This window comes from Silene latifolia, chromosome 2, assembly GCF_048544455.1.
Source record: "Silene latifolia isolate original U9 population chromosome 2, ASM4854445v1, whole genome shotgun sequence".
Lineage (NCBI taxonomy): Eukaryota > Viridiplantae > Streptophyta > Magnoliopsida > Caryophyllales > Caryophyllaceae > Silene > Silene latifolia.
This window is the reverse complement of record NC_133527.1, coordinates 168,138,717-168,162,695: the sequence shown is the minus strand read 5'-3', so window position 1 is coordinate 168,162,695 and position 23,979 is coordinate 168,138,717. Positions and strand designations below refer to the sequence as shown.

Here is a 23,979-nt window from a genome sequence, read left to right as displayed (position 1 = left end):
ATCATAAAAATGAATTAAAATGGTAAATAAAAGAAAAGAATTTCCTTTAAAATATAATTAACCAATTAATATCACCGAGTCACGGATTAAACCGTCATGGTATTAGGAACCAAGGGTGATTATGATTTATGGTTAAAAAGTTTGTCATAAAAATGAATTAAAATGGTAAAAACCGATTACAAATACGAAATGAAATAAAGAGGAAAGACGAGAACAAACACGGATGAGTCTGACCTGGACACCCACAAGAGGCGCGAGCCTCCATGCATAGCAAGGAGCTTCTGTCTCAGGCCAAAACTTGGTTTTGGCTCGTCTAACCTATATTTGAATCGTGTTATGCATTGTTCATGCATATAAACTCATAAAAACAGTAAAGACATGAAATAAATGAGTTGTTTACACCCTCAAACTTACGTGTATTGATGTTTGCGTGGTAGGCGACTTTAGAGACGGTTTTCTCGTTGTGACTACTCGCGATCAAAGAAATTTAAAAGAGTGCCTTAAAAAAGGATTTTGTTTTGAAAATATGTTAATTAAAACATGTTGATTAATGTTGAGTTGGTCGAATGGGTCGGTCGAATGCACGGCGACGGTACCAAACAATATGTGTAAGGCTTGTGTTTACGATCGATAGGTCGTAAACACGTGTCGATTTTGTGACTTAGGAAGTCGAGTATAGAAGTTTAAGGGAGAAAGAGGGGGCGGACGCTCGCGTAAGTTCTCAAATGGGGCATTTGAGGGGTATTTATAGGAGAATGAGTGGTTGTGTGAGTTTTGAGCGACGTGGCCACCTGGGCTGCTCAAAGAGGCGCGAGCCACGTCGCGGGTCTTCGAGTTGTCTTGTCGCTTTCCAGGTTGCACGGACACGCCAACTTTTTAGCGTTCGCGTGTCGGACACCGTGTCCGACACGGACACGCCTTGGACACGCCACAAAACGTCCTGGACACGCCATAAACCGTGTCCGCGGTTTTTATTTAAATCGAAAACGTGTCAGACACGGCCCAACCGCGTTGGACACGGTCCGCTTTCAGTCGGACACGCCAAGTAGGCATTTTCGAGAACAAAAACAAACCCCTGACTTTTCATTTTTTTCGATTTGTCGACATTATTCACTGATTACAACAAAACCAAAACCCCTCAATCCTTACCTCCACCATCCACCATCGATACCTTGCCTCGCCGCCGGTCGCCAGTTTCTCCTCACCGCCGTCCACGTCCAGATTTGGTGCCTTCCTTTCTTAGTTTCCCTAATTTCTCAATCTAGGGTTTTTTTCTGATTTTTTTTCTCGGTATAACGAGTATGCACAAAATGGTAGGATCTCGTTTAAGTTTATAGAGTTGTGGGGAGAGGTCAGAGGATGAAGATGAACGGCTGGTATGATGTGGGTTTGTATTGGGATAAAGTAATTGGTAGGGATTGAAAAAGATGTGGTTAGGGAAAGAGGTGGGGATGAATTCAAAATATTTGTGGTAATGATTTACTGTAGGATTTTGTTGGCATCCCCCTTAAAAATTTGTCAAACATTATCATTATAAATTTATAATAATACCATACGATTATTGTTGATGTTAAAATATTGGATAGTGACATTTAAAGTTACCTTATGGGCTTTTACGACTTTGTTGCCTTTTAAGTGAGCAAAGTTTATGTTGGTTATAAAGGGCTCTAAATTCCCTTTATTTTAATATGTATATTGGATTTTTTCTTGCCGTGTCCCGTGTCCTTAAAAAATCGGAATGCCGTGTCCTGTGTCCGTGTCGTGTCCGTGTCCGTTTTTGTGCAACCTAGGTCGCTTTCACACAAGAGCAATCATGATTTGTTCTATCCTAGGATTTGTAGTCATATGTTTGGTACTTGACCATTCATAAATCCGGGAAATCTTAGCATAGAAGGCTTTGAATGTTTGTTTTTTGTGGTTGACTCGGTTTGACTCGTTGTTGGAGTCGGGATTTGAATTTTTGAGTCGGTTTTTGGTCCGGTGTCGGTTTTGAGTCTAGTTAGTGTCATTGCGACCCCGTCGTCGTGCATTAAACACTCCAGGTACTTTTGAAAAGTTTTGAAATGTTTTATTTTCGAAATCGTTTTAAGTTTTCCGACGTAAAGTTGTACACAAACTGTCGATCAAACGCCGCGATTCCAAAACATGGTATAGTCCGATAATCATCGGGTGTTTGTTGGAGTCTCAGCAGATACTGGGTATCTACACTCAACAATGCAAAATCCCAAAATCCAAACCTAATTGTAAAAATCTTTAAAAAAAAAGCATTCACTTAATTGATTAAAAGACGTGAGATAAAATTAATGATAAAACGGTAATTTACTTATGATAGGTGCGAATTAAGATCCATAATTGTCGAATTAAAGAGATGAGCGAGAATTTTTTTAATTTGTTTTTAAGACGAAGGATAGGATTGGAATAACAGAGGTAAAATGTGTAGAATTTAGCAAAATTATGAGCGGAATTTAGCAAATGCGAAAAATAATCAAAACAAGTTCCTCTTGCGTGAGGACGCCTCTGCTCTCGCGGTGTAGGTTCGCTTCATCCCCTGCAACCCGAAATCCGAATATTCTCAAACACGACAACAAAAATACCCCTCTATTCCTGGATTTACATTTCACTCATTTCTGATTTCTCCTTTGATTGAAGGAACTTACTATCAACAATCGATTCAATTCCATAATCAAATCATCTAAAATCACAAATTCGCGCCCAATTTATTGATTAATTAAACCTGATTTTCATTCATCCATGATTTATAGGGTTTCGACACGACTTTGACTTTTGCATATTATGATAGCATAGTTCAACAATGGCTGTCGCTGGTTCCTTGCAATTGTCTCCATCGTTAGGGTTTTGCGGGAACCGTGATCGCTGTAAACTGTACAAGGTAATGTTCAATTTATTTGTGGTTGTTGAAATTGCGTGCTGTTCTTCAAGGTTCTTATGATTGTGTTCTTCAGTATGTTTCAGGAAGAAGAAATCTTCATTTTTCGGCGAATAATTTGTCCTCTTGTGCTTCTGTATGTTCTCCATCTATTACAATCAATTTTTTTATTTGCATATGATCAAGGAAATTGTGGAATCAATCGCAACTTAAAATTTTAATCTTGCGGCGAAATTGGTGTAATTCATAACGATTCTAATTTTGCCATGGTTACTCTTATTTGCCTTTTTTTGTACATGATTCAGCTTGTTATGACGTCCTATAGTCACCTAATTTAGTTACTCTTTAGGCTTGTAGGTGTGGTGAAAGGAAAGGAATTAGTGTAATTTAGGAAGTGTAGCCACTGAAAGTGGAGCGACGTTTTTCCTGGTAAAAATGAATACTCGTATTTGTTAAGTGATTCTTAGGGTTTGCTTGGGATGGAGGCAAGTTGTTACTAGGATAATAGAGAGCCCAAATGAGCAAGAGAATTGAGTTGAGGAAACTGGTGGCGACAAAAAGGTGGAAATGATACAAAGCGAGTGTAATAGTTATCCCATGATGGGGAATAATCACCCACCTTCTCTTTCAACCTCCGTTACCACAAGTACCAACCAATCTCCTCTTATTTCTTATTGTTTTAAGTTTTGTTACTCCGATAATCATTCTTTTTATCCCAGGAGAGCCCTTACTCCTTAGGGTGTGTTTGGATTGAGGGATTTGGAGGAAAAGGGAGGGGACTCAGGAGAGGGAATTGGAAGGATGATAAATCCATTGTTTGGTTAGCAAAATGAAGGTAGAAGGATTTGGAGGGGAGGGAAAATGGATCCCTCCATTTCCCTCCTATTATTTCCCCACCAACATAGGCAAGATTTGGATAGCAAAAGTGGAGGGAAAGGGAGGGGAGGGGGAAGGAGGGAAGGGAAAGGGAGAGAAGGGAAGGGGAGGGGGAATGGAGTGTGGTTGTTTGGATACAAATCTTGCGTATTGTGGAGATTTTGTTTAGGCTTGGAGGAGGAAAATTGGATCCCTCCAAACTCTCCCCCTCCATTTCCCTCCACCCTCGTTTGCTATCCAAACAAGGGATTTTAAATCCCCCACTCTCCCTCCCCTTCTTTTCCCTCCATATCCCCCAATCCAAACACACCCTTAGTGGTTGACTAGAACCATGGTGAGGCTTAAAGGTGTGGTTAAGTGGGTTACCTGCATGTATAGGCTATAGCATTTCAGTCTATTTTCATCTTACTTCTGCAAATTTCTCTTATTCTTATTGGGGTAGGGTGTATGGGACAGTGCGTATGAAGTAAAATATAGAGGAATGATTATTGTTTGTGTACGCAATTTCGGCAAAAGAGTGCTATACTTGTCCTTCTTTTCTGTTTTCGATGTTTCTTTAGGCCATTCTGAGCTAAAACTTATCTTCATATTTTTTTGCCTGGTCCTTATTAATTGTGTGAAGTTTTCAATTACAGAGACAAGATTTATGGAGTCACCATTTATCCACAAGTGTTAATAGTCCACCATGTACCCTGCCGCACAGATGCAGTCTTCTAAGATGCAATTCTTTCCTATTTTTTGGCCAAAATGTTGCAATTCCTACTGTAAAATCTTCTACTGATGCATTAGCAAGGCAAGTTATTTGAAAGCTTTGCTTTCATCTTTTCTTTTTTTTTTTCTTCATTACATTTTTGGGTTCATTGTTTGGGGGAGGGAGCCCGAGTGGTGTCAGTTTTAGCTGAATACCTAGATACAGTTTTAAGGACGGATAGCTGTCAAACTTCATCAATTCACACTAATGCTCATAAATATCTTGTTGCTTCTGTGTATCGTTAATGCTTTCTCTTTCTGTTTTTGGCCCTTGAATGTTACTTAGATGATTGTCAGCTCCTCAGTGGGTATTGTTTTAAACTAAATTTCTGGTGCACAGGTCATACAATGCATTTCAAGGTATTCCTTTGGTAAGGAAGTTGGTTCCTCCTGTCGTTATTGTCATTTTTGCTCTATGGGGTTTGCAGCCACTCATGCAGCTTTGTCGAAAAATATTTGTACATGTGAGATATCCTTCTTATTCATACAACTTCTTTTCTCTTATTTTTTCTGCTTGTGTAGTCTTGTGCTGTGTAGTCTTGTGCACAGTGGCTCACCTTCCGGGCCCCCTCTATTGTGTAAAATCAACAAATTGTTGCATGTAAATAATTTGTTATGGCACCTATTTAAGCTTTGAATGGGTATGCTGCCGGTGTTTACTTTCAGTTATTTTCTCCAATATAAATTTCTATCTCCTGTTTAATCTAATGCCTGACGAGCAATGGTTTTACGTGTAGAAAAGTGACAGCAGTTGGAAGAAAAGTACAACCAACTATGTTACAACCTCATATCTGCAACCTATATTGCTGTGGACTGCTGCATTACTTATATGCAGGTTCAAATACTGAAATTTTCTCCGCCAATAGGGTCATGTCATTAATTGGCTCTGGCTTTGAATATTTGTCTGACTGCTGGCGATGCTGGTTGATTATAACATCCATTGGGTGCAGGACTTTGGATCCAGTGGTTATGCCGACAGAATCTAGCCAGCTTGTGAAGCAAAGGCTTCTAAATTTTGTGAAGTCACTTTCAACTGTTCTGGCAGCTGCCTTCTGTTTGTCCAGGTTATATTTTCCACTTTCTATCGTGCTGCATAGTAACTATTTTCAAGTTTGTCAGTATAATAGCTACATTTATCTACTATTTGTATTACCTTTATTTAATTTCATATGTTGGTATGTGCTATGTTGCTAAGACATTTCACTTAGGTCACGTGTCTGATATGACGCAACACTTCTACTCTTTATTTGAGACCAAAATTCTGAAAACTTCACGGAAAACTACCGTATCAAATACTCCGACATCATGTTGTATCTGACACCTTGCAGCCGAGTGAGTAACATAGGGTATGTGTGTTAAACAAGTGTTGAATAGTCTATTGCTGCTATTCTTAACTGTTTCATGTTATACTTTCGTTGCTTATGTGTTTCTGAAATGTGTCACAAAAAATATATGGGGCGAGGTGTTGAGCAAGTATGTTTTTTTTTTTTTCCAGAAAGTTGATGTCAGAGCTTTTTAGAGTTGAAATTTTATCTTGACAACAATCAGTTATAGGGATTAATATGTGACAAATTTATTACAGTGGGATTCAACAAACTCAGAAGTATTTCATGGAGAGTAACGTGCCCTCTGACTCTAGAAATGTATGTTTTAATGCCTTGAGGCTGTATCCAAAACACATGATTTATTTGGACTCTCTTAAATTTGGCCTTATTTCCCTCCTGATGTTGTCAATTCCGTCCAAGTGAAATCTCATGCATGTTGTGACAGATGGGTTTCCAATTTGCTGGAAAAGCTGTGTATAGTGCGGTGTGGGTAGCTGCTATTTCATTGTTCATGGAGCTGTTGGGTTTCTCTACCCAAAAATGGTTGACTGCTGGAGGTCTTGGAACAGTACTGCTTACGCTTGCGGGTCGTGAGGTGTGTTATGACAGCATCTGTTGGGAGTCTTTTGCGAGGAATGTTTTGAATTCTTACAATATATTCCCTCCATTCCCTTTGATTCTATACATTTGGCTTGGGCGCAAAATTTTAGGTGGAGTGAAAAAGGTGGAGTAGGAAAGTTAAAGGAAATTACACTTTTTCCCTTTATGGTCCTTTTGCTAGAAAATTCAACCCTTTCCTAGAAATGTATAGAATCAAATGGAATTTCCCTTTATCAAATCTGTATAGAATCAAATGGAATGGAGGGAGTAAGATTTTTACTCTCAGCCTTAAAATTCTGGATTTTTCTGATGAAAGCTTATACTATGTTCCTGAACTTGCAGATATTTACAAATTTTTTATCAAGCATAATGATCCATGCGACACGACCATTTGTGTTAAATGAATGGATTCAAACAAAAATTGATGGTTATGAAGTATCTGGTACCGTGGAGGTGTGTTGATAATTTTGAACTTATATACTTCTTTGCATTGAGTACAAACAGGTTCTGGAGTTGGTTATGATCTGCTTTCTTTGAAATTTGTTTGCTATAAACTGTTGCTGCATAATCTGTTTTATATAAATCAAAACGGCTCACTATAGTGGTTGCGCTTCCTTTTCTTGTGAAGTAGTGGTCCTTCGATGCAGTTCTCGATTCAATTTTCATTTTCATCTTGGGTCATTCGGAAACAGCCTCTTTGTTGTTGTTGTTGTTGTTGTTGTTGTTGTTGTTGTTGAAAAAGAATTCTACCAAAGAGAGTCTACTTGGAATAGTAAAATATTATCTTTTTAATGTGTATCCATTTGTAGTAAACTCTACAAACTTGAGGAAACAATTGTAAGCGGATCCTAACCTGCTTGTCTGTCATTTGCCTTTTCTCCTCGACAGCATGTGGGGTGGTGGTCACCGACAATTATTAGGGGCGAAGATCGTGAAGCGGTCCACATCCCTAACCATAAGTTTACAGTGAATGTGGTGAGAAACCTCACTCAAAAGTCTCACTGGCGTATCAAGACCCATCTTGCAATCAGTCACTTGGATTCTAGTAAGATTAATGTGAGTAATCTTGATTATGTGTACTTAGTTATGAGCATGATTTTCTAGGTGCTTTCAAAAGGCGTGTCACATGTCACAGTCCACACCACTTGCACCTGAAGACGAAAGTAAATCAGAATAGGCGTTGGGATTTATAAACCTTATATCTTATAATATGATGTTTGTTTCTCAATCTGTAGAATATTGTTGCTGACATGCGTAAAGTTCTGGCCAAGAACCCTCAAGTTGAGCATAAGAGGCTTCATAGAAGAGTGTTTCTGGAAAACGTTGATCCTGAAAATCAAGCCCTTATGGTCAGCATTTTTATACCTATATCTGTTGCCTTTTGACGCTTATGTTTGTTTTACAAGTAGATCTAGCTGTCCCTATTTTCTTTAGGAAATATACTTTGTTGATGGAATTTGTTTCTCAGTTTTAGATTAAAATAATTTTCTAGCTGACTATATTATTTTCCCTATATTGTGTAATGCAGATACTGATATCCTGTTTTGTGAAAACGTCACATCATGAAGAATACCTGCGTGTCAAGGTATGTGATTTTTTATTTATTGACAGGATATGAAATTTAGAAACTGGTTTGATTCGGGAAGTATAAACTCAATCCTAATACGGAGTATGAAACACTGGCGAGCAGAGGCATTTTTAACAGGGGCGCAGTGGGTTCATGACTTCATGTGCACCCCCTTTTCCAAAAATAAATACAGATTTGTTTAATAAAGTACATTAATTATGTTGGTCTAGTGGTTAATATTTTTTCATAGTTAAAAGGTCTTGGATTCAATGTTGTATTGAAAAATTCTTATTTAATGTTCTTTTACCATACATTTTACCCAATTAAATAAGAATTTTTTATGTACCAACTCGATTTTTTCATTGTTAGAATTTTTACACCCCTGGCCCTGCCCATCAAATCCTAGAAATGCCTCTGATGGCGAGTGGCACAAAACTGCTGGCCGTTGTTTTCTCTAATTTGTATGGCCATGCATTTTCCAGAACAAGATGATGTCCCAATATAAACATTGCTTGTTTGCATAAACACAATTTTGCTAGCACCATCTTATTGTAGTCCTGCCCAAGTAGGAAAAATTTGTCATTTCTGATAATGATGCCGATGTATCTGCCTGCTGCTCGCGGCTACAGGAAACTATACTGTTGGATCTTCTGAGAGTCATCAAACATCACAGGGCCCGGCTTGCCACCCCAATACGGACTATCCAAAAGTTCTATAATGAACCCGACCTTGGAAATATGTCATTTTCAGATTCTTTCTTCACTCGTGGTGGACCCGCATCAAAGAGTCCGGTACTTCTTATAGAGCCTCCTTACAAGATCAATGGGGAAGACAAGTCAAAATCTCAGGCTCGTGCTTCTGAAAGTAAAGACAAGGAATCGTCAATCCCAGATTCTGTTAATACAAACGAGACATCAAAATCTGGCAACAAGGCTGAGGTTGACGAGGCAAAACCACTAAATTCAAAAACAAGTGATGAGAATAAAGCTGACTTTGCGTCCAAATTGGATCCTAGACCTAATGACCAAGCTAATGCTGCCAAATCGACGTCAAGATCCAAGCCAAGCTTAGAGAATAACTCTGAAAACAGTGAGATAAAGGTGGAGACTGAAAGTCAAGGAAATGAGGACAAGACGAGCATTCAGTCTAATCGTGGTGACAAGTCTCCGACTTTGGAATCATCCAAATCGAGTTTAGAAGATAACATAGTACTTGGGGTTGCTCTAGAGGGTTCTAAAAGAACTCTTCCCATAGAAGATGACCTTGCTTCCTCTGCAGCTCCACAAGGAACTAGCAAATCAGAGTGACCCATGTGGATATTCCTCCGGATGAGGAAGACTATTAGTTAATTTTGTACAGTATTATTCTTCATGCTTTACTAAGCTTCAGTGCTCATAGAAACATGTAGTTGTTGTACAACTGGCTGGCGTCGTTTTTGTTATTTGCCATACCAGCAATGTATTGTTGTGTGTTATCTTGAAATGGAAATTTAAGCGAGGGTTTGAGATTCCTTTTTCTTTTTTCATTTCTCCGGTTTGGCACATTTTACTCTAATTCTCTATTATCTGTGTCTTCTGTTCTATCAACAATTTTTTTTGGGTATTGATTTTCGCAGTACGCACTTTACTCATTACAGTACACTTTTTCCAAAATTACCCCTCTCATTTTTTTTCACTCATATGCAAAAATTCCTTTCTTCTCTTTCATCTCCCTTTTTGTACTACATTGTAATCTAAAACAAAACAATTTATACAGTACACATTAATGCCAAGCCATTGATTCAACATCGACGGCGAACAACAATCACAACTTCGATCATAGTTGTGGGCTTCCAAAAAAGATGGCAACTTGGCCGCCACTACTGAGTCGTCTTCTTTCTCAACCAGAATTCAACTATGAAAATTGAAAAGGGGGTAATTAACTTGGAGCATGGCATGGTACGAGGAGAATCAAGCAAAAACAAGGGGGAGATGCCATGCAAGATTACAATTCTTTGGTCGCCTGACTCTATGTAGTAAAATCCGTGATGTCACCATTAGATACTATCCTGATCATCTCAAATATCAAACCCTAATTAAAAACAACCAAAAATACTAAGATTCTAATTAGAACATAAAAACAAATAGTAGTATGATCAATTAACATAATTTAAAAGTTAAACACTTGTACTTCAATCAAATTATGATCACTTAATTGAAAATATTTGATGTAATTTGATCGATTTGTGAGATTCTAATATTGGAATTTGAGAGGATTAAGTTTGTGATTTTTCAAGATAAGGGTATGCAAATGAAAAATATTATGTAAAAAGTACTATAAAGAGTAAAAAGCGTACTGCGAAAATAAATTACGTTTTTTTTTTTGACAGTTGAATTCTATCAGCGACACTGTACAGTTGGTATGAATAAAAGAGTCACTGTGTCATTGGAATGAATAACATATTTATCAAAATTAGCTTCCTTATTGATCAACCAAATTGGTTATGTTAACCCAGATCGTTTGCTGAATAAGCTAATTGCAATGAGTGCAGTATAGGGTGTACCGTGTATTAATTTAGATAATAAGACGTGTCCGAGACATAATTAATTTGATAAATAAAATGATCAGACACCTACATTTCAGGAAAGCGTCGAAACATTGTGCACAGCCACATTAACTCAGTTACTCAGGTGACCGCTGAAAAATTGGAAGGCGTGTCCTTCAATTCGTCAAAAATTGAGTTTTTGATGGAATTGTTTGTCTACGATTGATCGAGTGAAGATTGCACCAAATACATAGGAGATAATTGTTCATTTCGATGTCACTACAAATCCATGTAAATAACAAGACATCCCCAAATACATATAAATTTCGCGTCTTTTACAAATACAAGTAAGATGAATCAGCTTGTATTTATTCAAGATATACAAAATTACCAGCCACATAATAATAGATCAGACTGATAACATTACAGAAAAATTAAATACTATAAGTAGTGAAAATAAATACTACTCATAAGAGACCAAAATTACAAAGGTTAAGCGCGACACATACAATCAGGAGCAGGATATGTGTAAATGGATTGCTTAGGTTTTCTCATCCGTAGCTGACCGTGTCTATGTTGATGTCCCTCCACCACTTCTTGCCTGAAATCCATCCAACTCATGTTCTTATTCAAGAACAGTTGACCCAACAACCCCATGTTTGGCCTTATCGTCTTCAAACTCTCGTAGCTTCGATGTCCGACCTATGACAATTTAGGATTTTTTTTTATTAATCATAAGCCAGCCTCAAATAATGAGTTATTCCGTATGAAATAGTTGTCACCGCGATAATGTTGTTAGTATTAATCAGTATGAAGCTTACCAGTGCATTATGCATGTTTCCGGGGGAAGCAGAGACAAAAATGTCACTGTGCATGCTGACGTAATAATCGACAGCAGCTAGCAAGGAAGCCTTCCCCTTGATGCGAGCACGCTCCTCTAAGGAAGCAAGACTCTTCTTATCTTCCATAAGAGGAAACAGCTTTCTTAAGGTCGATAGCCTGGCTCGTCCACCATAGACCTGAAATAATGCCGTCATTGAAAACTTGGTGAATGTGAATATGCATGCATACATACAAACCACAATCACCTAGGTGACTATTAATTACAATGTTATTACGTTACCCTAAAGGAGCAATTTATGAACAGGTAACATGGCAATTTCCTAAACTGAACTCTAAGCGAGAGTTATTTTTCGCGGATGCCACTGTGAATAAGTAAAGGGTGCGACCTTGTGTGAGGCGAGATACAATCGTGTACTGTTGTCAAAGCCCAAAGCAGCTAGAAGTAGTCCAACTTCTTCTGGAGTCATTGGGCAACGCCCCTGGCTCCTAAGTTCTTCATCAGTGAACTGAGAGTTCAAAACTCTCCCTTGCCAGACTGCTTGCCTGTACTTCGCCAGTGCCAATTTTTCAGCTTTACCGCCACCAAAGTCACATGCAGAATGAGCCGCCATATCCTGAAAATGAAGCAATTGTTAGAAAAATGGCTTGATTTACATTTAAATGAGATGACGAACAGGAGGGCAATGAAGCCATAGTCGAGTATGCTTTTACTTCGTTGCTGTGGTTGGAAAAAATTAGGATTTACTTCAGTTCAGTTTTCTTGCAAGAACTATTGTCATTTGAGTTTAATGTAGATGCTGAGCTATTTAAAATGACCTGATTAATATTCCCTATTGGAAAAAGATAATACGTTTACATTGAAATGAATGCAACCAAAACAAGCACATACTTTGTCAAATCGAAGGTGTAAAACAACAAACTTCTGGGGCTCTATGAAGGTTTTCCTGTAACTGAAGTCATGAAGCAACCCAAGCTCGGGATCGCTTATAGAAGATGGATATTGGAGTCGGTTCACAAGAGCATCTCCCAGCGCTCTGATGTGTGGGACGAAAGTCAGTGCTTGAAAGTTTACTTTACAACGTAGCCGTTGGATGTCTACAGGCATGTTGTCAAAGGCTAGGCGATGTGAAAATGGGGAAATTGCAGCAATTCCATAGCTGTGGTAGATCAAAATAGAGTCGGCATTAGTCTTTGCGTAAATATACAGTTTCTCATTATCCAAATTGAGGCTGCCAACCTTAAACCATCGTCTTTTCGATAACTACAATCTCAATTAAAATTTAGCTGAAGTACAGAAATCAAATGTCAAATATGTTCCAGACAATGGCCTACGTGTTATACTCAGAGCATAGTACAAGATTCCTTATATATCTTAACCTTCAGCAAGGTATGGGATTCCTCTGGAGGAAAATTCTTGAAAATGTATTTATGCAATAAGATGTCACAAGAAAGAACATCGACAACAAAGTAGAAACATAGAAAATCAACACAATTTTCGGATTTCTAGAAGTGAAAATTTGTCACATTTGGCACACGTTTTTAAATACGGCTGTACTGGTCATGACAAATTATGTTACATCCTTGACATCCTAATAATGATATTTTGCAACCGTGAAGATACCACATTTTCATACCATGATTTAGTGTACGGATAATTAATCAACAAATTTTCTCTACCAGATTTCGCACCCTCCAATTTGAAGCACATAAATGGCAATGTCAAGTAATTAAATTGGATCTATGTGCCCCGCCGAAAATCCATTATACAAAGAGATCTCTAACTAACTTTAAGAATGCAGCAACCAGAAAGTACTTCTCGTACCTCTGCAGTATAGGCAAGACATTGTCAGTATACCATTGATCCGAGGCATGAACAGGTGCAGTTTTAACTCTTGTTTCACGAATAGCGCTAGCATAGAACTCCCTTGTACTCCATGCAAATTCATAAGGTAGCTCTTTGACAATGGAAATGTCATCCTTCAAGACGTCAATAAAGTGATCCACATCAAAAATTTCCTCAAATGAGCTGCCAAAGGGTTTTTAAAAGATGAACATCAGAAATAAGCCTCATATAAGAATATTTTAGACCCTAAAGTATCTTAATGTTACTAGAATACCTCGAGTCCTGCCACACAGGATTGACTTCTAAAAGAGGGATAACCAGTGTAGCGTTCAAAATCTTAGCAACTGCAACAGCATCACAAATCTAAACAAGCAATGTGTCACTTATTAGTAAGAGAAGTAAAATCAGTCAAAAGAAACAACAAATGCAGTAAATCTTTTAGAAGACTGTTTCATAATGACGCCAGGAAAATATACGTTAATAACTGATATTTTCCTCACTAAATAATATGAGTAATATATTGGTCTCTAGACCGTCTAGCTCAAGAATGTGTGCATTGACGAAGGCCAGTGAGATGCAATTTGTATTTTTCAGTTTTCTTAAGTTTGAAGTACTTACCCCCATTCTCTGTTGGTTCAGACCTCCATCAAGGAAAATCTGAAGGTATCCTGATGACTTCTCTGGTTTTCCTATATGAATGTAAAAAGTACAGTGAAAGATTGTCCATCAACGTAGAAAGTAAAGGCTGGTGTAATTAACAATTCGCTCACCAGAAGATCGAGTACACTCTCCACATGGCCTCCATCCTTGGTCCGGTAAGGGTGACCACAGCTCAGACGGTTCATCATTTGGCTAAATAATATCACAAACCAGAAAGTTAGGATTACATAAACATACCAATAGAAAAGGAAGTTAAACAAATTATCTACAGCAATATCACTCACAGTTTGTCCTCTTAAAGCATCTTTGAGAAGATTTGAGTGCCTCGATTTTGCAGACATCCAATCCTGCTAAAGAGGAAGATCAGCAATTAGCAACTATCAACTCTACTACATGTCCTATTCTAGCGTTAGGTGTCGAGAGGTAGGTTTGAGACCCACCACGTCAAAATTAACAATTTACATGAACTCAATTTCAAATATCGAATATAGCGTCACGTCAGATAATTAGATTCTGAGTCATAAGGAGAAACATATATGAGAAATCATCGAGGGGTTAAAGTTACATAGGGTGATTCCGTAGTTCTTATGGTTCAAGCAGTAATCCTAAAATACTGTAATAGTCTAGCAATGACTCTAAAAATCAGAAAGACAATAATCATATACATGATAGCTAATGTTTCCTAGTGTTTAGGAGGTCTTTAGGGGTATAAGAAGCAAGACAACACATTAAGCTCTACCCTAACTCATGACACCTGTCATACAAGTGCCGTGACACTAAGTCAGATGCATAGCCATTACATGGTATGTGACCGCAATTCACTTTTAACTAATTGATTAATTAAACAATGATAACCCATTCACATAGAGTGAAACCATGCAGCTGTTAGCTAGCCTAGCAAGTAGAGTCATTGAAGTGTGGCAGACATTGGTCAAGCCATTGGTTCCAAACCCGTCACTATCATCAAAATCACCCTTGTGGCCCCCTTCAAAAAACAACAGTGTGAAACGAGATAGCTACAGAACCGCCCTCTGAGTCTCGTTAGGTGAACCCAAAAAATACCAACATGGCCAGAAGTCAACCAAGTAACAAACTAACAACCAGTCAAGCAGCAAGCCAGCCATTGAATCTCTAAATTTAGAAAGTAATCTCAAGCCTCACTTGCTGTTGCCTTAACTTGACAATGCAGGGTTAAGTTCCAAAAAAAACAGTGATTAACTTATGCTTAATGTGAGCTCCGATAAAAGCACTATTTTTCTCCAAATAGATGTTTCCTTGGAAGTCGTAACCTCTCCCAAACCCAAAGAACCTCAGCAGTTTTTACCAAGTAAGACCACATGAACTCAGCATCCATCAGCATCAAATAATACTCAAAGGTTCCAATAGATGCGGAAGAGGAAACCTATCTGAAGGTCATAATTTCCCCAATTTCAACTAATTAACTATAAACAGAAGAAAATACCAAATTAAGCCAACTGTAACCTCCATAATAATACACATTACCAAGCAGAAAATTTAATACTAAGTATATTTTCAACTCTTAAACAGCAACCATAGTTCCAAATTGCTAAAATACCAAAAACAGCAACCATAGTTCCAAGTCACCTATTTTCATCAAGATGTCATATTCCTACTAATTACACTTAGACCATATTACCTTTTCCCATACAAAATACTAGTCTAGAACATCTACACATAAATTTCAACTTTTGCCTTTTTTCACTTCTTAGCATCTAAAATTGATCAATCAATCAATCCAAAGGGCAATATAATTATAACAAATGCCTCAATGGCTCCCGCAAATTGCGGGGTAAGGGTGGTTGGATGTACACAAAGAGGTTGTTTCCGAATAACCCGAGATGGAAAGAAAAAGATCAAGCAACCTAAATTGTCATCATGAACATAATTAAAGTGCTAACCATAGTTTACTAATTAAAAAATGGCAAAAAAAAAAAAAAAACATACTGAGAAAAGGATAGGAGATGCCTGAGATGAAGCACACTGATAAAGCAATATTAGCAACAAAACAGCAGCAGATAAACAGCATTCTCCAATTACATTGAACTTCATAATATACCCAGTTCAACAACTCCAACAAAATCCAATCTTTTCTCCTTTTTTTTACTAAAAGATGATGAAATTATAGAACCCTAATGCAAATTATAATAAACCCATTTGTTTGGTCCATTAAAAGAAAGGAAAGTTGGGAAAAAGATGAAGAGTGATTTAAGTATTTAGAGTTCCAATTCAGTGAAACACATGGGACACTAAGTCACTAACACTTAAGATAGTTAGATGAACAACAGGTAGCACTGAATTGATGCCTTTTTCTTTATTTTACTACAGTATATGTGTTGCAAGAATAAAAATAGGAGGATATGAATAAATATTTGCACTGTGAAACTGTGGAAGAGTAAATGAAGGTGTTTATGGCTTTAACTGTAACGGATATATTATAAAAAAGTACATGTTGAAAGAGAAAGGTATAGAATTTGGAGTGTTGAAGCATGTGAAGAATTTATGGAAAGAATAGATCTTGAAGCATGAGTTGATAGAATTATTGATTTTAGTGATTAAGATTAGAGTACAAGATTTAAGGATTTTAAGTGTGGATTAACTTGGGATTTTGGGTTAAGAGACCATGAAATGGCATTACACATGTCAAAGATGTGATATTTAGGTCCTGATCTTTCTGAAGTAATTTCAGCTCAGCGCATCTCTTCACAAATTAACTCTTCTGTCAGTTCAACTCAGTTCTATTAAGTTCACTTCAGTTCAATTCAGTTCTTATCATCCGAAACGAACAGGATCTTATCATTTTAGATAACGGATATACTTGTTTAGCATTTTGTATAGAGAAATATACGCGATAGCCTATAAATTATACGAGTCTATTTTGAGCTAATATCTTTTACCAAATTGACAAACTCTAGATTACAAAAGATATAAACCCGGACTATTCACTAAACCATAGAGTAGATGATTATTTCAGAAGGAGTTCGAACCTGAGACCACGTAGTATTTGTTTTAACCGTTTGAGCTAGTCTAATTTTGTGTTAAGTTAGCCAGAGCAATGCATATTTTGCTGTTAGGAAGTGTGATGATTGCGCAAAAGGAAAGGAGAAGGGGACAGTTGGTAAGATTGTCTAATGCTCGTGACACCAACACATTAGACATTGGCGTTTTCTCACCGCATCTTGTGATAATTGACCTTACTAAACGGTATAGTATTGTCCACCCCCTATATGGCTATATATCATCCTAGATGACCACATTCCACGCTTCCTCTTCTTTTGTTTTTAATCCAAGTCTCTCTAGTTTGTACGGACTACTATACCGTCCCGGTGGCAGATCTAGAAAATTTCCCAAATTCTTATTTCAGCTGGAAAATAAGACGGGATTTTGTGACTATTTTATGGTCAAATGTAACTACAGTGGTTCAGGTAGTGTTACCGTTTATGTTAGCTTGTTTTCCAAAAGTGGTCACATTTGACTGAAAAATAATCTCAAAACCCCTTAGTGTTACCGCTTATGATAACTTGTTTTCTAGAAGTGCTCACATTTGGCTGAAAAATAATCTCAAAACCCCTTAGTGTTACCGCTCATGATAACTTGTTTTTTAAAAGTGGTCACGTTTGGCTGAAAAATAATCTCAAAACCCCTTCTTATTATTTCAGACCAAAATAGCCCGTCTGAAAGGAGAAATTTTGAGAAAAAAACTTAAAACCAATGCGTAAATTTTAAATTTTAAGCATAAAAGACGGAACAAAAAGAAACAAAATACGGGTATTATTTAACTTTTCAATGTCCAGGGACATCGGGCTTTAAAATGTAGATGCGTCGTTGTGAGGTCCATCATCTTGGTAAAGGCGACAAACTCGGTATACTTTACTTGTTGCAGGTTGACAGATATACCATAGAATTCACTGTCTGCCTGGTGCGCACAAAAGGTAGTGACCAAGTCCATAACAATGTAATCAAATGGTCTTTAGAAGAGACTCGTCCAGGTGAGGAAGAATTGGGGATTGGAAACAGAGATGGACAATCGTTGCAAAAGCATACTAATCTTGTTTTGCTATTTAGACATTAGTAAACAACACAATCACGGTTAAAAGAATACATTTGTTACACATTAGTTACATTACTCCATACAATATTACTGGTGACAGCGGTAAATTGGGAAGAAGCAATATATAGAACCTCCCGGCTGGAGTGACCGCCTCCATTATCTCTCGATCTAGCCATAATATGGTAATCTGCACCATCATCAAAGGTTTGTCAGTCAAACAAAGCTCACCGCAATGATACACCTGATGGTCAAAACGAAGAGGTCTCCCATTTATCATCCCAAAGCACAACAATAGGGATGCTTTATTCGATATTGAGAGAAGGCGAGTGTTTACATGAACAATCCAACAATATTATCTCAGTGCCGCAAATGCACTATATATCACTAAAGGCTGGTTACTACTAAATCCAATTCCGCCATTTTTTCAACTCTTTGAAAATTTGTAAAATAGTAAGAAAACAACAAACCGGAAAGAGTACTACTACACAACATAAGACGCGAATAAAGTTTCAAGAAACGGAACACGGCCAAGCGGCCAACTTTGGGAGAAAGGCTGTAATTTTGGATCAAGGGGTCACACGGGATTTCGTTCCTAACACCAGAGAAGCCAAATGTTGCCGATTAAAAGGAAAAAAGTGTTGATAATTCAAGGAAAATGCAATACAGGTTATTAGGTTACATACCCCAACTTAAGAGATGTATCCGAGCTGTCGTCACAATCTTGTGATGGACCACTAGAAGAGCATCCACTAGTACTCACAGACTCGGATGACGGGCCGTCCTCGTAATTGGTAATCTTAGACTCGGGAGTAGTTTGCTCTTTGTTTCCAGATACTTCCTGCACCTCCTGCACCTGAAGTAAACCAATTTCAACAACACGGGGTCATGAGTCGAGATTGTATCTTCCTTTTTAAACACTGTTATCTTATGAGCGGTGATAGGATACAGGAGAAAATGAATACTCAATGTACCCTTCATTTTGGTAGCCAATACAAAAAAGGCTTGTTCTCCGCGAATCCCACCGCTCCGCTGTTTTTGAAAAAATAATAAAAATAAATAGAGGTAGAGTCATTCTTACTCGTTGCCTTAGTTGCTCATTCTCTTCAGTCAATTCTGCACTCTGTCCAAGTGAAAAACAAAATTAAAAAGAGCTAGACAGACAAAACAATCATGTCCGTGACCATCAGGTATGTTTGTAAGCCTCTTACCACCAGACCAAGAGCATCATCATGCTTAGAAAAGGGCGCTCTAATTATCTAAACATAGATTTTCAGTTTTTTTTTTTCTTTTTTTTTCCTTCACGTGAGGGCACGTGCCCTCACTATCCCCCCGCAAATCCGCCCCTGACTCAAGCACGCAAAAAAAAAAAAAGGAAAAGAAATATGATAAATAGCCGATTTAAACATGAAGCTAACAGAGTCATAAAACGAGAAGACGCATAATTAATCGTTAATGTTTCTTATACTAGTTTTTTTTGAGCTAGGGTAGTCTGAAGAAAACATTGCCGGGGATTTGTTTTCGAGTTCCTCACCTTCTGCTGGAGTACATTAATTTGGGTCATTATTTTCTCAGCCTGAAAGGTTGCAAACAAATTAAACGATTAGAACACTTGAGGCGATCTTCAATCATATCTCTAACGAAGATTATGGCAAAGGATTCTAATTTTGAAGTAAACCTTTTTCTCCATAACTTGCGTCAGTCCAAATTCAAGGGTTTTTTCCAGATCCTGCAGCTCTTCTAAACTTAACCCATTAAGCTCCTCTCCTCTCATATGCCTGGTTTAAACAGGTTTACGACTCCATAAGCGTAAGCAAAATTGTTCGGGGGTTCAAATGGTGATTAGCTTTTATGATCAATAATTAGATCCAGCTCAGCCCACTCACAGCTTATATTTCCCCGATAAGGAACTAAAACATCCTGAAGAACATCTTAAAAACCTAGAGAAATCGCTAAAGGGATTACCTCAATTGGTTGGTTTTCTGTGCTATTTCTTCATTCAGCCTAGTATAGTTGCTGTTCTCTACAAGCTGTAACATAGAAAAGTTGCAGACACACGGAATGAAAATTGTAAACGAAGAATACATCGAATATATGCACTATCAACAAGTAATCGGCTAATTAATAAAATAAACTTGTCATTTAACAGGTTTTTAGAAAAAGCTACTCAGTCAACAGTTTTTGTTTACTTTGTGAAGGGAAAAGGTAAAAGTAAATTATTGATTGAGAAGGAGAGAGTATAATTAATTTGGCTTATAAACTCTGATGTTCAAAAATAGTAATAAAAAATCTATGAAACAATTTGATGTTCAAAGTACTGGACTACATCATTCCGCAATGACGGAAGACAACGTAACGACATAGTTAGCTTCATACAATAGAAGGCACATGCTATCGATTGTAAAGTTATAGTCTGAGTGTCTGAAGAAACAAAGACTTGCACATCACTATTGGTTTGATACTTTAATACATAGACATAAATCCGACTGCGAAAGCTGAAAAATCTGCCACATATAGAAAAAAACTCAAACCATGACATTGATGAGGATGGATGACACTGAAGCATTCAGTGAACCAATTATTTGTACCAACTCGAAATTTCAACCACATGTTTAACTCATGGTACATTGCAAGAGTAAAAAGAGACAAAGATTCATTAGACATTACCCCAAAGGACATCTTACCTGCAGCTTTAAAGATGGTTGCTCCATTTTCTTTAGGTTCTTTGAGTGTAATTTTTGCCTTTCGAGAATTGAGTCCATACTTGATAGAAACGGTAAAAAAAGGAGGACAAAAAGAGTGTCAGCTAAAATTGCAATTTGAATATGTAAATCGACTTCATAATGTTGGATTAATGAGATCAAATTAAACATATAAGGAGTATTATTCATCAAGTATCTGTATGGTGTACGACTTATAATCACAAAAGAGGAAAGACCGCGCCTTCACAATTCATATGCAATGAACCGCTAATTTCCGTTTCAAAATCTCTATTTTAAGTTACTTGAGTGGTGATGGGTGATCCCCGTCAATGATTCTAATTTATAATATAAAGCATTTCTTTTTTTTTGCACATTCAATTCAAGTAATGCTTATTTCTAATAAGAAATGAGCGGGTTGTACGTGAATTGTGATAATCATCTCGAAGGTTTGAAAGGTATATACACACATCAACCAACCAACAAGGCTGCCTAGTTTTGTAGTATGTGTGTGTGTGTAAAAGTGACCATCTGAAAAAATACCTTGGTTTTGTAGTGAAACCTCTATAAGGGACTTAAGCCCATAAAACAAACTACACAAGCTTCTATTAGTTAGGAAACTAAAATCCTTGACTTGGAAATTAATATGAGGGTGTTGTTGATGAGTAAAGAAATCGAGCAAATAAACCATGTTCATGATACGATTGTTACATGACAGAAAAAAATAACTCAACTACTGGCTTGTTTAACTTCGCTAACTAATGCCATTAAGCTAGCTATCTTTTTCATCATTCACATACTATATCAGCTTCCTATCATAACTAACCTCTATAAGGAAAATGAGGGCATAGTCGAAGAGCAAGGAAACCGAGCAAGTAAACTGTGTTCATAGTGCCATTGTTACATGACAGAAAAATAACTGAGTTACTACTGCCTTTAGTTAAAGTTAACTAAAGCTTCAATAACCTCATATAATTCACATTCAACACATTCAAACGCTCATTTTACCTTTATGTCAAATCATTTAAACAAACAAGATCATGATTCATTGACCAAGAAAAATTAAAACCAGGATTAACTTCTTAAACTGGCATTAACAGTAAAAAAAGTCACAAGTTCCAATATTAACCCTATAAGGCTTGCACATAACAGTACTTTCAATTTAGATCTCCTTCACCACTAATAATAAACATGCTGATGCAAGAAATAAGCATTCTTGAAAAAGTAATACTATAATACAACCGACAACAACTCTTCTATAAGACCGTCCTATAAGATAGCGAACTGGTAATAGTATTATAGAGAAGACGAGAGAAGTAGACCTGGAACTGGAATACTGAAAGAGTTTGCCAGTAGAAGAGAAGACGATGCAAGCCACATCAGCATCACACAAAATGCTAAGCTCTTGAGCCTTCTTAAACAAACCTCTTCTCCTCTTTGAAAATGTCACTTGTCTTGATGTTGCATTGTCTATTTTCTTTATTTCTATTCTCTCTCTCACCATTTTTCTCACTTTTTACTGCTCAAATTTACCTAATTAATTAACACAGAATAAATCAGACAAATTTTCAATCAATCAACAAAAAAAAACCCAGAAAATTCCTGAAATCTTGATTTGATTTGATTACGTTTGTGAAAAAAAGTTAAAACAATTTACCCTAATAAATTAGTTTGACCCCCTTGATACACAGAACAAACCAATGTACAAAACACAAGATGCAGATCAATCCAAGAAATATTATTTTTCTAAAAATGAGGACCTAAAAGTGGAAAAATTGATTCGATTATATTGATAAGGTAGCAAAGTGTGACGGAAGCAATAGTTTTTTACCAAATAAGTTGAAGCCTTGAAAGTAGAAAAACAAGAGGCCAAAAATGTAGGGCATGAAAGGGGAAAAAACAGGATGTGGAGTAGAAAGATGGAAACCCTAAACACACATACAATAAATTTCACATCTAAAATAAGGTAAACTGAAGAGAGCACTTAAAAATCCCCTAAACTAAAATGCCAAATTGGAGTAAGTGACCGTGCAAACACCAATAGTCAAATCAATTGAAAGACAAGTTTTTAGGTTTTGCTGCCCCACCTCTATTATTATTCGATAATTATTATGTGAGAGTGAGACGGTTTCACGCGGTAAGACGGTCCATTTTTATAAAAATTGCTCTTTTATTAATCACAAATTCTCATTTATATTTTTGGAAAAATGTAAGTTATCATTAAAATAAGAACCGCACCGATACAATTTCCTAAGGCTTTATGATAGACCTTAGGTGAACATCAGTCATTTTACATAATTGCATTTAACCAAGTACTCACTCCTAGTATCCTGGATTCTACACTATTGCACCTAATACGCATTTGAAGCTCTTCTTTACATCGTTTAGCAACCAGTTTTGGATTAGGGACCATCCCCCCAATCCTACATTTGTTTCTACTCGTCCAAATGTGATATATCAGCCTTGCTAGGACTGCAGCTACAATTTTCTTCACCAAAAGAGAGCGAGTCTGTTGTTTAATCCACCATTCAATCACCTCTTGATCAGGCGGAGGTGATTGCAGCCAATCAGCAGTCAGAGCCAGGCACCTACTGCTAAAAGCACACTTAAAGAACAAATGTTCCACTGTTTCATCAGTGGAACCACAAAAGAAGCAGAGGTTCACTTGAATTATGCCCATTCTCATCAATCTATCATGTGTCAGTAATCGTTTATGAGCAGTCAACCAGAGGACGAAACTATGTCTTGGGATAATGAGTCTATTTGATATTCATGGATGCCAAGGTTTGTCCACTAAGTAGACAATACAACCAGTTGTATTGGTTGTATAGTAAAGAATCCGAGCTTTATAATAAATTATTTGAGCTTAGACCTATACATTATGAACTTTATTAGAAAGAACTTGAGCTCCATTATAAAATTATTGATTTAAAAAATTACAATGAAATTCAAGAATAGTATATATAAGCTCAATTAGATTTTAATTTTGACCTAAAAAAAATTAAATATAAATTAAAAGTTATAAAAGCTAGAAAAAAATACCATAAGCTCGATTAAATTTATGATGGTTGTACAATGCCTTTGTACAACAGGTTGTATATGTTAGGAATATAATATCACCAAAGACCGAGTCAAGCTCGTACTCTATCCACGGTCAAGCTGCTCCTACTTTACCTCCTTGTATTTAGTTGTTAATATCTAGTCAATTGTATATCCTAAATTATAGTAGTTGTTAGCTAGGTTTTAGATACTGTTATCTTAGCTTTAGGATTCCGTCTTTGTATAAATACCTATATCTTGTAACCTTCTAATCATCACATTATTCATAATAACATTCAA

At 37.0% G+C, this 23,979-nt stretch overlaps 3 protein-coding genes across 9 annotated transcripts; 1 reads left to right on the top strand and 2 right to left on the bottom strand.

Annotated features, from left to right (window-relative positions):
* The first annotated feature begins 2,448 nt into the window (after positions 1 to 2,448).
* Positions 2,449 to 9,530, top strand: LOC141643315 (mechanosensitive ion channel protein 2, chloroplastic). 2 transcript variants are annotated; one of them, XM_074452426.1, is made up of 13 exons: positions 2,449 to 2,890; positions 2,964 to 3,023; positions 4,399 to 4,556; positions 4,854 to 4,977; positions 5,251 to 5,348; positions 5,464 to 5,577; positions 6,096 to 6,156; positions 6,284 to 6,433; positions 6,781 to 6,891; positions 7,327 to 7,494; positions 7,674 to 7,787; positions 7,967 to 8,023; positions 8,635 to 9,530. In XM_074452426.1, the coding sequence occupies exons 1-13, from the start codon at positions 2,813 to 2,815 to the stop codon at positions 9,310 to 9,312; spliced, it is 1,971 nt and encodes a 656-aa protein (XP_074308527.1). In that variant the 5' UTR covers positions 2,449 to 2,812; the 3' UTR covers positions 9,313 to 9,530. The 2 variants fall into 2 exon arrangements, with proteins under 2 accessions (XP_074308527.1, XP_074308528.1); XM_074452427.1 differs by lacking the exons at positions 2,449 to 2,890; positions 2,964 to 3,023 and adding an exon at positions 3,490 to 3,626 and having other exon boundaries at positions 4,080 to 4,556.
* Positions 9,531 to 10,821: 1,291 nt separating this feature from the next.
* On the bottom strand, positions 10,822 to 16,384 carry LOC141643314 (O-fucosyltransferase 39-like). 3 transcript variants are annotated; one of them, XM_074452424.1, is made up of 10 exons: positions 15,841 to 16,384; positions 14,160 to 14,222; positions 13,986 to 14,067; positions 13,834 to 13,904; positions 13,490 to 13,578; positions 13,195 to 13,398; positions 12,262 to 12,529; positions 11,759 to 11,986; positions 11,351 to 11,548; positions 10,822 to 11,231 (listed from the first exon to the last, which is right to left on the bottom strand). In XM_074452424.1, exons 1-10 carry the CDS (start codon positions 15,943 to 15,945, stop codon positions 11,022 to 11,024), a joined length of 1,518 nt encoding a protein of 505 aa, XP_074308525.1. In that variant the 5' UTR covers positions 15,946 to 16,384; the 3' UTR covers positions 10,822 to 11,021. The 3 variants fall into 3 exon arrangements, with proteins under 3 accessions (XP_074308525.1, XP_074308526.1, XP_074308524.1); XM_074452425.1 differs by having other exon boundaries at positions 15,862 to 16,364; XM_074452423.1 differs by having other exon boundaries at positions 14,160 to 14,225; positions 15,841 to 16,342.
* A 1,539-nt stretch (positions 16,385 to 17,923) lies between these two features.
* On the bottom strand, positions 17,924 to 22,613 carry LOC141643313 (MADS-box protein SVP). 4 transcript variants are annotated; one of them, XM_074452420.1, is made up of 9 exons: positions 22,472 to 22,613; positions 21,963 to 22,173; positions 20,626 to 20,704; positions 19,907 to 19,971; positions 19,620 to 19,719; positions 19,476 to 19,517; positions 19,023 to 19,064; positions 18,628 to 18,797; positions 17,924 to 18,131 (listed from the first exon to the last, which is right to left on the bottom strand). In XM_074452420.1, exons 2-9 carry the CDS (start codon positions 22,142 to 22,144, stop codon positions 18,113 to 18,115), a joined length of 699 nt encoding a protein of 232 aa, XP_074308521.1. In that variant the 5' UTR covers positions 22,145 to 22,173; positions 22,472 to 22,613; the 3' UTR covers positions 17,924 to 18,112. The 4 variants fall into 4 exon arrangements, with proteins under 4 accessions (XP_074308521.1, XP_074308520.1, XP_074308522.1 ...); XM_074452419.1 differs by having other exon boundaries at positions 22,298 to 22,600; XM_074452421.1 differs by having other exon boundaries at positions 18,628 to 18,788; positions 22,298 to 22,600.
* Between the last annotated feature and the right edge of the window lie 1,366 nt (positions 22,614 to 23,979).